The sequence below is a fragment of the Carassius auratus genome, unplaced genomic scaffold, assembly GCF_003368295.1.
Source record: "Carassius auratus strain Wakin unplaced genomic scaffold, ASM336829v1 scaf_tig00014789, whole genome shotgun sequence".
Taxonomy (NCBI): domain Eukaryota; kingdom Metazoa; phylum Chordata; class Actinopteri; order Cypriniformes; family Cyprinidae; genus Carassius; species Carassius auratus.
This window is the reverse complement of record NW_020524526.1, coordinates 372,894-385,029: the sequence shown is the minus strand read 5'-3', so window position 1 is coordinate 385,029 and position 12,136 is coordinate 372,894. Positions and strand designations below refer to the sequence as shown.

Here is a 12,136-nt window from a genome sequence, read left to right as displayed (position 1 = left end):
TCAAATGGCACAATTCAATGCCCATCTACTCTCTCTCTCTGTCTCTCTCTCTCTCTGTCTCACTCTCTCTTCCTCTTTCTCCTTCCCCCTCAGATTCCTGTGTATTTTCACACAGTTTAAATATAGTAGCTTTCATCTTAAAAGTGTGCAAGTGAGTGTGATGTGACATTCAGCCAAGTATGGTGACCCATACTCAGAATTCGTGCTCTGCATATAACCCATACAAAGCAGTGAACACACACACAGCAGTAAACACACCTGGAGCAGTGGACAGCCATTTATGGCAAAAAAGGCAATCTAGTTGCAATTTAATTGCCCATAATTCTTCAAGTAACTTTACTTGAATGGATTTCACAGTTAGTCATGTCAAATGCTGCTGTTAGATGTTTGATACCACCTTGTTTTGAAAACTACTATGTTATCATGTAACCTGTAAATGAACATTAGCACGGGGACAAAACTAAATACAGGGCCCAGGATTTACTCACAAAACAAGTAACATTTTTCAATTTGATTCGACTAGACAATAAAATGCTGATGTTTGACATGTTCTCTATCGTCACAGCATTGAATTCTCAGTTGTTGGGGTGTGCATATTATCATTCTTGGTTAAGAATATGCATATTTTAGAAGGTCTGCATAGTATGACCTACGTACAACCTAATCAAATGGATATCTGACATTCAAAAAAAGAAAAAAAAGAAAAAGGCATTTAGCATTTTTATTGGGGTTACACTTCAAGTCTAAGTCATACAAACTGTATATTCTATGACCATACACCTAACAGGAAACTTTGTGCATTTTTACTTTCTCAAAAAACTCATTCTGTATGATTTATAAGCATTTTGAAAAATGGGGACATGGGTTATGTCCTCATAAATCACCCTCTCCTTGTAATACCTGTGTCATACCCATGTCATTATACAGAGATGTGTCCTGATATGTCACAAAAACAAGAACACATGCCAGTGAATTGAAATTATATTTTCATTCAAGACAATGTTACTGCTGCAGTGGCAATGCTGAAAGTACTGTTTAGTCCGTGATATATAATTTTTTTCATCTTTGATGATGGTGGGTGGTTTCCTTTCCAGAAATTACTGTGAAAGATATTTCTTCTGCTTAAGCCACCTGGCTAATATATATATATATATATATATATATATATATATATATATATATATATATATATATATATATATATATATATATATATATATATATACAGTATATATATAATATATATATATATACAGTATATTATTTATAGTAAATAAACACTTTCACTTAATAATAAACTTTTAATGATCCTTTAAACTTTTTGCTCTAAAAGCACAGGATGTAAAATCATGTAACGCTGCTTATGAGATGGAAATTTTAGGTGAGAAGAAGTAATGGTAGTGGAATGAAAATTCTTATGACCAGTTTATTACTTAATTAGTAGTTTGTGCTCTAAAAATGATATGCTTATTTTGTAAACTCAAAAAGTATGTCATAACTAATGAAGCTTGTTCTCAGTCTGTTGGCAATCTCAGGCAGGCTCCCCAAAGGACATCGCTGTGGGCCCCTGTCAGCCCCTGGGCCCAATGCACTCTGTCAACACCCAACCTCCCCCAACCAGTGACCCTTCACAAAAACCTGCCCTCCGTAGTTACTGTTGCTATGTCTGACAAACTATGCTGCTTTCACACTACACATCATGTTCTCATGCAGCGGAAAATACATCATGGAACAAAGAAGAAACAATCATCTTTTGGTTAATGTAAAAAAAAAAAAAAATACTATTACAATTCTTATTTTTATATATATAGTTCATAGTCAATATGCCCATATTGCAGGTAATAATGAATAAGTGGATTTAATTGTAGAAATGTAAGTGAAATTGGTGAATTGGTGAACACAGCAATTCACTCAATATTTGAGAAACATTCATATTAATTATGAACATCAGACTAAGTATAATTTGATCATTTTTATTTTACATTTATTTTATATATGTTTCAAAATGTTTGCAACCAATTTAATGCATTTTATGTATTTTACACCCACACTATTGTCATTTTGTTAAAAATGTTTTTGTAATAAACATGAACAATACAATTAAATGGAAGAATAGGTAACAGATATTCAGTTCATATTAAATCAACAAATTAATAGAATTGCTGTTAATAGTGTTCATCGTCTGGTTGACTATGTCTTGAGTTTAATTTTGTAACTGCAAAGAAGAGCAGAAAAAGCGTAAACTTGTCCTCAGTGTGAAAAATTTCCCATATTAATAAGTTAAAAATGTAACATGAGCACTCATAGTGGAGAGAAGCTGCATGCATGCGATCAGTGCAAGATGTTTTTTGCACGAAAAGGAGCCCTAAAGCAACACATGAATGTTTAAGCTGAAAAGATGCATACATGTGATCAGTGCAGGAAGAGATTTGCACTAAAAGGAAACCTTAAAGGCCACATGAGGATTGACGCTGGAGTGAAACCATACACATGTGATCAGTGTGAGAAGACTTAGACCCATGCAGGTGCTTTCAAAACACATCTGAATCCTCATTCTGGAGAAAGAAAGTTTAGCTGCGCTCAGTGCGGTAAGAACTTCTTTGGGACAGAAAAGCTGAAACAGCACCTAAAAGCTCTTTCAAACAAGAAGCGTTGCATGTGTTCTTCATGTGGAAAGAGTTTTAGATGGATGGTTGGTTTTAAAAGACACCAGAAATCCCACAGTAGTGTGAATAATTACATATGCATTGAGTGTGAACAGCTACAGTTGATAAACTGAAATGTCACCTGAGAGTTCACACTGTGGAAAAACCACACATGTGTATAAACTGTGACAAGAGATTCAGTGATTCAGGACGACTGAAATCACACCAGAGGGTCAACACTGGAGAAAAAACGTATCACTGCCCTCCATGTGGGAGAAGTTTCAGTCTTTTATCTACTCTAAGCACTCATACGAATAAAGTCACAGTAAGTGCTTCATATTTAATCTTAAAGGGTGACACTGCATCTTCTCCAAACATGAAGCAATGTGAGCATCAAGTCTTGCGTTTATAGACTGATTTTAGCGATATGTCTCTGGACATAATGTCGGTTGCTTAGTCTCTATTATTAGATGGCTATACTGAGTAATCAGATGAACTCAAAAATGGAAATGATTCTAAAACAGAGCAAAATCATTTGGGTTTGAAATAAATGAACATCAGAGGCAATTTAAGAAAGCTAACGTGTCTTACTGTGGCTTTGACAAATCCGATGGTCCATATTATGTAGCATGGCATGATCTAACATGTTTAATATTCATCTTGCATAATTTATTGTTGGAAACTATTTTGTTTTTGCCAGAACAATCACAAAAAATATAAAATAATCTACGGAGTGAGGCACATGTTTGACTACAAACTTGATCAATATAAACTTTTGCAAATCATTTTCTGTTAAAATATTTATCACATCCCTTACAAAAACAAACACACTCACATTCATTTTTTGATGTTTTCCACGTGATCACATGTGGACAGTGTGCAAATTTTTGTTTAACATGAATAAAATGTGAAGTTCTCTGTGAGGTATGTAGCAGGGCTGGACTGGGACAAAAAAATCAGCCCTGGACTTCATCCAGACCGGCCCATCATGCATGTAAACATGCGCACACACACACACACGCACACACACACACACACACACACACACACACACACACACACACACACACACACACACACACACACTACATGTCTATACATACATTAATCTGGATGTAAAATTACTGATTAGAATGTATTACTATCAAAACCAAGAAAAAACTATTAAAATAATAAACAAAGAAAATGTAAATTATTTTATCAGGCTTTATTTTAAATATCTAAAGGTCTCAATTTATGTGCTTCTTATTATTCTAATAAAATATTAATGCTTAGGGTACACAATTTCTGCTGTAACTATATTTCATGTGCTGCAACATAACACTTGTTTTTTTTTTTTTATATATATTAATTCACATAAATTACCTCTGACCTGTTGGCTGCTTATAGTAGGCTAGAATTAAGACCACTGAACTACAGTAAATGTGATTTATAAAGACCACTGATCTACAATAAAATAAAAGAGTAATTAAGACAAAGAACGTTGTGTAGTGATTTATTTTAAAATTTTCATAACATAATCAAAGGCCTTTAAAAAGCAGCAGCATAAATGGCTGCCCACTTCTCCGGGTGTGTGTTCACAGTGTGTGTGTGTGTGTGTTCACTGCTCTGTGTGTGTGCACTTCGGATGGGTTAAGCTGCAATCTCTTAATGAAGTCTTAATGAAGACAATTGAACAGTCAGTAATAAAAATTTAAAAAAATTGCATAATCAAATGTAAAATACTTTAGGTGAAAATATAATAAATATGTACCTCTTGTGGCTATTTTTCAATCTCAACTAACCTGCTATGGTTTATTACAGCTGGAATATCCTAACTTTTTGAAACAAAACAATGCAGTAGCCTACGTGTATCATTACATTTCTGTCTCACCTCAGCAGTCAAGTCCCGCCCTGAGGACGTCTTCACTGAAGTATTTTGTCTTCCAGCCAATAATTTATTTATCTTGACACATTTGGTGGCATCTGCCTCAAGTGCTTGTCGTTTTCTCTCTCTCAACGTTCGGCCCCTCCTTTACGCTTAGATATTTTATTATTTAACATATTGAATTTCGTCGCAGTTGTAAAGCGGCCGCTTTTCAAGGCTAGAACTTGATTCTGATTGGCCAATGAGCAGTGAACACGTGATGTCACGTCTCGCAGCTCGCATCAGCATCATGCGCACGCGTCGTTTTATCTGTTCTTTATACTGCTTTTTGTAATGTTTTAAATAAATTATTGTGACTAAAGTAAAAAAAAAAAAAAAAAAAAAAAGCATCTTGCGGCTTCATGAGAGAGACACGTTAGGCCGTAATTGGACTGTTCAAAAATATACTGTGAAGTGACATTCATACGAATATATTTGCGATAATGATTTAAAAACAAAATACATAACTCACTGGCCCAACCAGACCGCGGCCCACCGGGAATCTCCCTCCCGATGGCCAGTACATGCCTGGTATGTAGTAAAAAATATATATATATATAAAAAAGACAACCTTTAATTATAAAAATCAAAATGAAATGATTATGTACTTTTTCTAGATTTATTTTTTTATGTTTTTTTTTTTATAGAAGAGAGAGAGAGAGAGCGAGAGAGCGAGAGAGCGAGAGAGAGAGAGATTACTTGTTCATAGCCATGCTATTCCATAATGTTGCTACATTGCTGTTAGTCATCACAATTTTTATATTTTGCAGATATGATCTACTTCCAAATTAGCATTTCTTCATATAGTTAGGCTAGTTATATAGTATAAATCCGCTATCCAGACAAATTAAATATGAAACGTGACAGTATTTGTTGAGCAATAAAAGGTCTCTTCCATGTAAATCGGGATAAAAACAACACCCGCGTGTCACACACGCATAGTGTTAATATGTCATTCGTCGATAGGTGGCGGTAATGCACTTACTGTATGTGTCAACGATTCGTCGTGAAACAGCAAGACGACGTTATTAGTCTCCTGCGGTAAGACAGACCGTTCACGGTGCTTCGTATAACTTTACAATAATAAAAACATTGTTTGTTAAATCAACACATTACCGAGACATTCTGTATTATTTTCATCTGGTTCAGCGCGATTTGCGCGTATTTTCTGGCGTCTGCTGACTGAAAACAATAAGCCTAGCAGACAAAGATATGAGAAACTAACGGTAATGCTAAAAACATAAAGACGTGTGATTTTCTTTGTGTTTTTTTATGCTCGTGTATTTGATCATTTCGATTATTTGGAGTAAATGTATAGTTTTTGAATGAAGTCGAACTCGATTTGTTTTAATTTTTTTTGTATTTTTAACATGATCTATTATTGACATTACGAGCCTTTATTGTTACAGTTGATTTGATTAAATCACTAATCTGATATCCGATTTATTTTTGGGCATTTCTGTTGCTCCTACTTCACAGCAGTTCACGTTCAGTTCACCTCACGTTACAGTTCAGTTTCTTCACAGCTGTTCACCAATAAATGCTGGAATGGTCCCATTACCCTAAAAGTGAAGAAGATAAAGTTTGTGAAAGAAGACTGAAAACATGAATGATCCAGAGCCCTGCGAAATAAAACAGGAAGATTTTGAGCAACAAATAGGTTGGTGTTTGTTCTTAATTCTTTAATAAAGTTGTAATAGCTGCAAACCCTTTTTGGTTAAAAATGTTCCAAAATCAAATGCTGAGCAAAACTATCTCCGTACCTTTGCCCGATTCACAATGGTAAGCTTGTGAAAATGTTTAATAATTTGAGAGGTCCGGGTCATTCGCTGTGAGTTATGTTGTGTCTGAATGAGTGGGATTACTGTACTTTCAAAAGATTTGTATTTCTAACGAATGTTAAATTGCTTTTTGAGGTTAAAGGAACAATTTCCTTTGATGACATTTGAATGGTTTGATGATTAGATATTAGACTACAGAAAATTAAATCTACATATTACGCTAATACACACTGAATACATATAGTTACACAATACTGATGTTGTTAACATTGACAATTTGAGAGCAAATTATAACAATAAGAATAATTTGCACAGTTTGATATGTCCTGTGCTTACTTGCTGTGTTTAACCATCATTGGTAGAGTGAAACTTTTTTTATGGTCGACCAAATCTGGCGGACATGGTACTTGCTCAGATTATATTTTTTGGTGAAACTTCTCATTTTGGACGTTCAGTAAATATCACCACTCTGCCATCAAATGATAGCAAACAAACTCCTCAAAACATTAGATTCATGCACAACGTAAAAAAGATAAAGTGTAATTTTTTTTTTTTTGCATTTAGCTATTTACACAAGTGAGAATATCTATAGATTCTATTTACACTATGTTAAAATAGCAGGATTTTTTGCTATTTATACTTCTTAATGCTAATTGTGAAAATTATCTGCACTTCATTTCTAATTTTAATTTGCCATATTATTGGGTCAATAAATACCTCCTTTATTTTATTGAAAATATATGCCTGTCCGATGTGTTATGAGATTCGAAAAGAGAGGTAAAAAAGGTTGGCAAAAGGCAGGTACGATCGAATCAAAAAGATTTCAGTACATGTTTTATCATCTATGCCACTGGTTGTACAGTATGTCTGACAGACGTACTGTATTTTGTAGTGTTGACTATAACAAAGCCAATTACATTTTGATGGGCGGAGGTAGTGTAAATAGCCACTGCCAGTAAGGTGGGGTATTTTCACTTAGTGTAAATAGACGCTCAGTAAAGATTATTCTGCAAATAACTGCAATTGCAGGTAATCGCAAAAACAGAGATGGCGACAAGAGGCAAAATTTATGGACTGCAGTTAAGTGTTAGGTGATGCTGATGTTTGAAATAATGTTTGCTAGATGTCTTGTATCTATTGCAACTTAAGTCTCGCAGTTGTTGCCATCTCTGAAAAGTTTTTTTTTTTTTTTGGACATGATGTCATCATGCAAAGATAAATGTAATGAAATGAAACTAACATTTCCTTAGAAATCCAGCATGACCATTCAGATTATAAAACATTATTATAAGCCATCTTACTCTTTTGAACAGTTTTTTTATGCACTGGGTCAATGACTGATTGATAGATTAGTGTTCATTTTAAACGAAAAAAAAACTTTTCTGTACTGCAGCTTTAAAGCAAATAATATCACAGTTACTTTCCATAAATTTGGTACAAAATAAAAACTAGAACTGACTTGTCTTACCTAATATTAGTTTAATAAAATCTGTTTCACAGTTTTTGCAACCACATTATTACAATTCTGAACATTTTACATACTTGCCGAAAGTATTGTTAATGAAAACATATGAAGAGTTTGGTTCCAAAACATGATAAACACTATTTAAAAAAATATATATATAGTTTCCACAAAAATCAGTATTGTTTCTGATCAGTATTGAAATGTCCAATTTTAATTTTACGCAAAATGCGATATTCACACAGTTATTGGGTCATGTTTTCTCCCTTTTTTCCAAACCTCGACAAACGCCAGTCTCCCTTTTTTGCAGAATGTGATATATCCACTCAACCAATCACAGCGCACCATTCCACGCACTTTAAACAATAACAACCACAGCACGTCATTCCACGCAGTAATGGCGCTGCTCTGAATACACCCGGCATCCTAGTTTTCCTCATCTACTTTGTACTTTCTGATCAACAAACAAGGACTACACGATAAATCACGTGATTGTCATGCACATCTTGTCAGATAGAAAATATTTAGATGCGTTTAAAACACAGAGCCATAGATCACTGACAAGCTGTGCTATAACGCGTCCATTAGATGAATCACATTCGATTAAAAAAGTTATATTGCGTAGCTTTGTCAGTGTTAATGTTTTTATTAATGCAAATTATGTTTTTGTTAATACAGCACATAGCACTAGTCAACTAAATGAATGTAACATGGCAAAGATGAATGCACTTTTGGAAGTTGAATGGAAGGGAGATATAATTTTGGAATTTCTGTGGTCTAATGTGGCATTGTTGTTTATGATGAAATTTAATTTTATTGCTTTAATTAATTTACAGGGTTAACATGATGACCCATTGAATTAATTTTGGAAGCGATGACTGTTGGATGTAATTTAATCCAGTGCATGTATAAAAGATTAGCATTGACCAAGTTCAGAGGCTGTCACACATGGATCAACAAAATAACTTTCATATTGATTCAGTGGATTTATTGCATTTTGAGAAAAAAAATGATCATGGATTTACTGCATTTTGTGGAATTGTATTTTTTTTCTTTTATAATAAATCTTTGAAAATCAAAACCTGGATTTGATTTTTTTAAATGTTATTATATCCTAAATATGCTATACTTTAGTTTGAAACAATACATTTGTACTCAAAATGATTTTTATTGTATTTTGGAACCAAACTCTTAATATAGTTAGTAGTTCTCATTTAAAAACGTTCCGTCAATTTGTGTCTGTAATGTTTAAAAATGTTAAAAAAATAATAATTAGATGATACATTTACCCATTTCAAACGAATGCATCAGAATGTTCATATTTCCACTGTTATGTCAGGATTCATGTCTTTTCCTTTCACATTTCTCACTTTGATTATTCATTTAATTGAATATTTGTTGAAAATCAAACTATTGAAACCTTTTTTTTTTTTTTTTTTACTTTTATTTTAGACCCAATAGAAGAGAACACGGCGATTAAAGAACTCGTTGAAGTGGTGAAGAAACATCAGGTCAAAACTGAAGAAACCTCCTGGAGTTCCCCATTGAAAAACGACAATATACGTTTCACTTGCCTTCAGTGTGGAACGAGTTTTTCATGTAAACAAAATCTCGACCTTCACATAAAATGTAATTGTGGAGGAAAGCCATATGCGTGTGATGAGGCGGAGAAGATTCACACAATAAAAGGAAACCTTATTGATCACATGAAAATTCACACTTTAGAGAAGCCACACATCTGTGATCAGTGCGGTAAGAGTTTCGCACTAAAACAAAACCTTGTTGAACATAAGAAAACCCACAACCTGGAAAGGCCGTACAAATGTGATCAATGTGGGAAAAGTTTCCCATTTAGAGGAAACCTTGACAAACACATGAAAATCCACACTGGAGAGAAGCCGCACAAATGTGATCAGTGCGGGAAGAGCTTTACACAAAATGGAAACCTTAAAGAACACATAAGAATTCACACTGCAGAGAAGCCATACACATGTGATCAGTGCGGGAAGAGTTTCATTAAAAAAGGAGCGTTTAATAATCACATGAAAATCCACACCGGAGAGAAACCATACTTGTGTGATCAGTGCGGGAAGAGTTTTCCACAAAAACGGAATTTTAACGAACACATGAAAATCCACACTGGGGAGAGGCCGTTCACGTGTGATCAATGCGGGAAGAGATTCACACATAAAGGGAACTTTAACGACCACATGGCAATTCACACCGGAGAGAAACCACACATATGTGCTCAGTGCGGAATGAGTTATGCTCGGAAAGCTTACCTTAATGAACACATGAAAATCCACACCGGAGAGAAACCGCACACATGTGCTCAATGTGGGAAGAGTTATGCTCGAAAAGGATACCTTAATGATCACATGAAAATCCACACCGGGGAGAAACTGCACAAGTGTGATCAATGTGGGAAGAGTTTCCGAAAATCAAGTGTTTTTAAAGTACACCTGCTTACACATTCTAGAGAAAGACTGTATAACTGTGACCAATGCGGTAAGAAGTTTTTTAGGGCAGATTTCCTGAAGGACCACATGAAAGTTCATACCAAGGAGAGGCCTTATGTGTGTTCATTTTGTGGAAAGAGTTTTAGACAGATTGGTAATTTAAAGTCACACCAGAAAAGACACAGCGGCGTGAAGGATCATTCTTGTTCTCAGTGTGGGAAGGCTTTTTTTACTGATAGTGAAATGAAACAGCACCAGATAGTTCACACTACAGAGACACCTTACAAGTGTTCACACTGCGACAGGAGCTTCAAACGGTCAGAATATCTGAAAATACACGAGATGATCCACACGGGAGAGAAGCCGTATCACTGCCATTCATGTGGGAAGCGTTTCACTCATTATTCTTCTCTGATCTGCCATAAAAAAAATGTATGCAAGTAGTTTGAGTTCTGTTCTTTAAGGCTGCATCAAACCACTGTATTTGTAAATCAGATCATTAGAACAATAAAGAACTATTATATTATTTATGATGAATATATATTTTATTAAACTTTATTTTAATCATTATTGTTATGCATTTGTCATTCTGTTTGTATATTTTATATTACTTTAAATTATTTTAATTATCTCGCAATGCTTGCTATTGTTCTTTAATCTAACGTTTGTATGGTTTGTTAGAAATAAACATGTTTTTTTTGCACTAGATCTGATTTATCGGTAAAAAGGGAATACTAATTTCTTTAACTAACTTGGTCGCATAGCAAACCGTTATCTGCATGTCCCTGCAATGCCTGTGCCATCAAAGCGTGTTTTCTCTGCAGATGGCATTATTGTGAACATAAGGCTGGCTTTCTTGTTGGCTTTCACCAGAGCATGTGGAGATGATTGTTTTTTCCTCAACAGGAACATAATTTAAAATAACATAAACGTGATAATAATTAGATGCGGACTGTTTATGTACTATATATGTAAAGCATCTCTAAAACTTTTCGGGTCAGACTTTTCGATATTTTGATAATGTCTATAAAATGTTAATGATTTGGAGTGTACGTTTGTGAAAATGATTTATAAAGATGAAATACTAGGGAGGTGAACTAATCTTATATAAGACAATTGTATGCTATTCAAAATAAAGTTGGTACTCGTGAGGAACTGTGGAGGAACTAGGAGAGAAGAAATAGTGATGACGAGATTAAGAGTAGAACACTAGGGATTTAACGATTCTCTCAAGTCAACATTCGATTCACAATTGTTATTATTTTTCTTTACAAAATGAGATTTAAGACAACTATAAATTGAGTCCTTTTATTATTGCTTCGACAAAATGCTGCACATTTCTTTGTGAAATTGAAATATAACACTATAATAATATACTAATATAGCACTTGCATATCATTGCTCTTTTGTTGCTTTTGATAGCTTCCACAGTATTGTCCTCATTTTTAAGTCGCTTTGGATAAAAGCGTCTGCTAAAACATTTTTTTTTAATGTGATGTAAATGTAAACAATAAAACTAAATTGAAATAAAAAAGTCCAAATTAAATTAATAAAAGAAATCTCTTCATATAAACAAAATGAGGTTTTGTCTGTGCTATTTCCATTTAAAATTAAGAGGCAGGCAACCACTGCATTTTAATCATAATCCAAACAAAGATGCTGCATACATGCAATATGAGCAGTTTTTAATCTAAATTAAATTGTAATTTGCAAATTGCAAAAACAGAATGATTTGACTTGTTTTGTGAAACTATAGGCCTACATAAAAAAATATCTGCATGTAGCAGAAACAGCGGATGTGCTAAATGAGACGCGGAGTCACTCTCTGTGCATAAAGCGTTTCCTTGGTTTCCACTGTAAACAAGCCAGTGCTGCACTTATGA

At 34.2% G+C, this 12,136-nt stretch overlaps 1 protein-coding gene across 5 annotated transcripts; it reads left to right on the top strand.

Moving 5' to 3' along the window:
* Nucleotides 1-5,535: 5,535 nt before the first annotated feature.
* Nucleotides 5,536-10,870, top strand: LOC113074488 (gastrula zinc finger protein XlCGF57.1-like). 5 transcript variants are annotated; one of them, XM_026247328.1, is made up of 3 exons: nt 5,536-5,592; nt 6,078-6,211; nt 9,247-10,870. In XM_026247328.1, exons 2-3 carry the CDS (start codon nt 6,157-6,159, stop codon nt 10,695-10,697), a joined length of 1,506 nt encoding a protein of 501 aa, XP_026103113.1. In that variant the 5' UTR covers nt 5,536-5,592; nt 6,078-6,156; the 3' UTR covers nt 10,698-10,870. The 5 variants fall into 5 exon arrangements, with proteins under 5 accessions (XP_026103113.1, XP_026103111.1, XP_026103112.1 ...); XM_026247326.1 differs by having other exon boundaries at nt 5,565-5,592; nt 6,031-6,211; XM_026247327.1 differs by lacking the exon at nt 5,536-5,592 and adding an exon at nt 5,602-5,777 and having other exon boundaries at nt 6,067-6,211.
* Nucleotides 10,871-12,136: the final 1,266 nt, after the last annotated feature.

What these genes read in the sequence shown, in the direction of transcription:
- LOC113074488 (XM_026247328.1), top strand. Translation starts at nt 6,157, where the DNA reads ATGAATGATCCAGAGCCCTGCGAAATAAAACAGGAAGATTTTGAGCAA. An exon ending in AGATTTTGAGCAACAAATAG is followed by an intron (nt 6,212 to 9,246) that starts GTTGGTGTTTGT and finishes CTTTTATTTTAG; the next exon opens with ACCCAATAGAAGAGAACACG.